Source organism: Montipora capricornis, chromosome 14, assembly GCF_036669925.1.
Source record: "Montipora capricornis isolate CH-2021 chromosome 14, ASM3666992v2, whole genome shotgun sequence".
Lineage (NCBI taxonomy): Eukaryota > Metazoa > Cnidaria > Anthozoa > Scleractinia > Acroporidae > Montipora > Montipora capricornis.
In genome coordinates, this window is record NC_090896.1 from 33,377,852 (window position 1) to 33,380,351 (window position 2,500).

The 2,500-nt window shown below is 40.0% G+C and overlaps 1 protein-coding gene across 2 annotated transcripts in view; it reads left to right on the forward strand.

Moving 5' to 3' along the window:
• Nucleotides 1-2,500, forward strand: part of LOC138032201 (uncharacterized) — a 52,607-nt gene that overhangs the window by 22,418 nt on the left and 27,689 nt on the right. For both annotated transcript variants that reach the window (XM_068879815.1, XM_068879816.1), the window contains 2 exons: nucleotides 1,032-1,286; nucleotides 2,112-2,414. In XM_068879815.1, coding sequence (XP_068735916.1) covers nucleotides 1,032-1,286; nucleotides 2,112-2,414 — 558 coding nt within the window. The remainder of the gene's footprint in view (nucleotides 1-1,031; nucleotides 1,287-2,111; nucleotides 2,415-2,500) is intronic.

A 2,500-nucleotide genomic window follows, 5' to 3' on the forward strand; every position in this document is an offset into this window, starting at 1 on the left:
GCAACAGTGATATCCTGGCGTACAAATTGCTGGATGCCTTCATGGTTTCTCCGCAAATTACGTGCCTTTGCTGTCAACTCTATGTACCACTAAAATCTCACACAAGTGTACAGTCCCTTTAACTTATATACATCCCATGAAGTGCCATCTATCCACTGGATAGCGACTAATGTGTTCGATAGCGCTATCCACTCCTTGAGCAACTGTGTTCTGAATTAAAGCATGCCTCGTCCAGTCTAAACATCCAAACTGTAAAGATGACAACACCTGAACCTTGTGTTCGCCACTACTGAACAAGCACACAAGGTCACTAATACAACTGTATTGAAAATAAGAACGAGTGCATTAAGGAACCTTCTATATTGGGAGCAGGGTAGTTACTGAGAGGACTGAAAGACGCTAAGTTAAGAATGGCATTGATCATATGTAAGATACTTATTTAAAAGGATAATGTCATTGAAGCACAGAATGATGCATGTATATTGTTTGATAAAAGAAGAATGAGGACACCTTTCGACAATTTCAATTCCTAACGGTATGCAAAACGTATCGGTCACACAAATTAATGGCTTAGCGCCCCCACCCCTCCCCTGGCTCCTACGCGTCTTCTACAGCTAGGTGGTAGAGAAACTTGTAATCGAAGGCAATGGGCTCGAATCCTGTTCTGGAAAACTTGCAAGGGATTTTTTTTCTCGTAACCCCGGCATTTTCTGAGAATCTATCATCACCTATTCATAATCACGGTCCTCAGTATCTCTTTATTTCATCGACTTGGATTGACGTTTGCTATCTGCTGCATAATATAACGGAAATGCACAGTCTCGACAATATAGAGAGACAGTCACTGCCACCTGAACGTAGTTTAACGGCCTCGCTTCCGACAGTTTCCAATAGCTCAATGGTAGATCATCCAAACTAGTAATCGGAAGGTCTTACTTAGGTTCGATTCCTACAAAGGAGCACTCGGATTTTTCCCGAGTATCCCCGAGTAACTATCGAATAAATATCAACAGATCTCCTTTGATCTTTAGATTGTTATCATGGTATCGGCGTTGGCTATCGTGGCAATGTTAACCTCACTCGGTCTGGTCGTACTTGTCAGCGGTGGACTGCACAATGCCCTCACCGTCATTGGAGGATTCCTGAAGATGTTGATGAGAGTCAGAATGATTCCAATAACATGTGTCGTAACCCAGATGGAAGTGCCCCGGATGGACCATGGTGCTACACAACTGATCCAAATATGCGTTGGGAATACTGTAACATCTCGCAATGTCCACCAAGAGGTAGAATGAAAGTCATTATAGTAATCAAAACGATGTAAAAACCTTTGAGACGACAAAAAGGTGAAGTACTAAGGACAGCAGAAGTGTTACACTGAGGAACCAAATCTTTTTTTCCGTCTGATCTCTTCATAAAAATAACGTGCAGCCTTAATTCCTTTTAATCTGCGCTTTTGCATTCTATTTTTTTCGGAGGTGAGCCCGGGGGTTAATGTTCCTTTTGACTGCCGACCCTAAAATAAATTGTGGCATGCTGTCAAACGTAGCAGTGTGCAAGTCTCTGTCTCTGATCACCAAAGCGCCAAATTAACCAAATTCCACTTCTTAATGATTAAATTGCAAGTCAAGTTTTTACCGTGCTTTATTAAACACTATCTTTGTTAGGGAAACTCAATACACAAACATTTTGCCTGAGAAGGATTTTAAGAAAAGTATATTTATTTATTTATTTGTGCAGTCTAGCTATTGTTAGAAAGAAGAAGGTTTTGTATAAGTACGAAAATTGATCTCTCATTCCATGACAAACTGCAGATATGGGATGACAGGACCGAAGTTAAAACAAATAAATTAAGTCGACACTAGAGCAAAAACGTACACATTTGTATCAAATCGTGTATTCAAATTGATCAAATTTAACCCCATTTTTTTCTAAGTTTTGTGATTTTAGCCACTGCGTTGTTTTTAGTTAATTCAAGATCTTTTAAAAATTCAGTTGGGTAACTTTAAGGTGAGATGCATACATAGACATCATCCATTTCTCCAAAGCATTTGCTCATTACCCTGAAGTGACCAAAGAAAGTATTGTTGTCTGTAATTTTTATTCATTAGTGCCCAGGAAGATTCCAACATTACCAGACGGCTTCGCTCTCAATGCCACGACTATTTACTTGTCATGGGAAGCAATTCCTACTTCTCTGCCCTCTGGCAAGGAACCTCTGCTTGGTTATCGTGTTAGATACCAGCGTCTTGGATCACCCTTGTACAATCAAGTGAATGTTTCGAACAATGTCACAGAAATATCTTTGACGAATCTTACTCCAAAGACAGAATACCAAATAGAAGTAAATGGGTTTAACGCTATCGGTCATGGAGAAGCAAGCGCTGCTATCATCATAAAAACCTTCCAATCCGGTGAGTCTCTATTCCAATGAGAATGTTCCCTTGATGTGTCTTCTTTGAATCCTGTTGCAAAATAACTAATTAATTGCCTCGGCCAA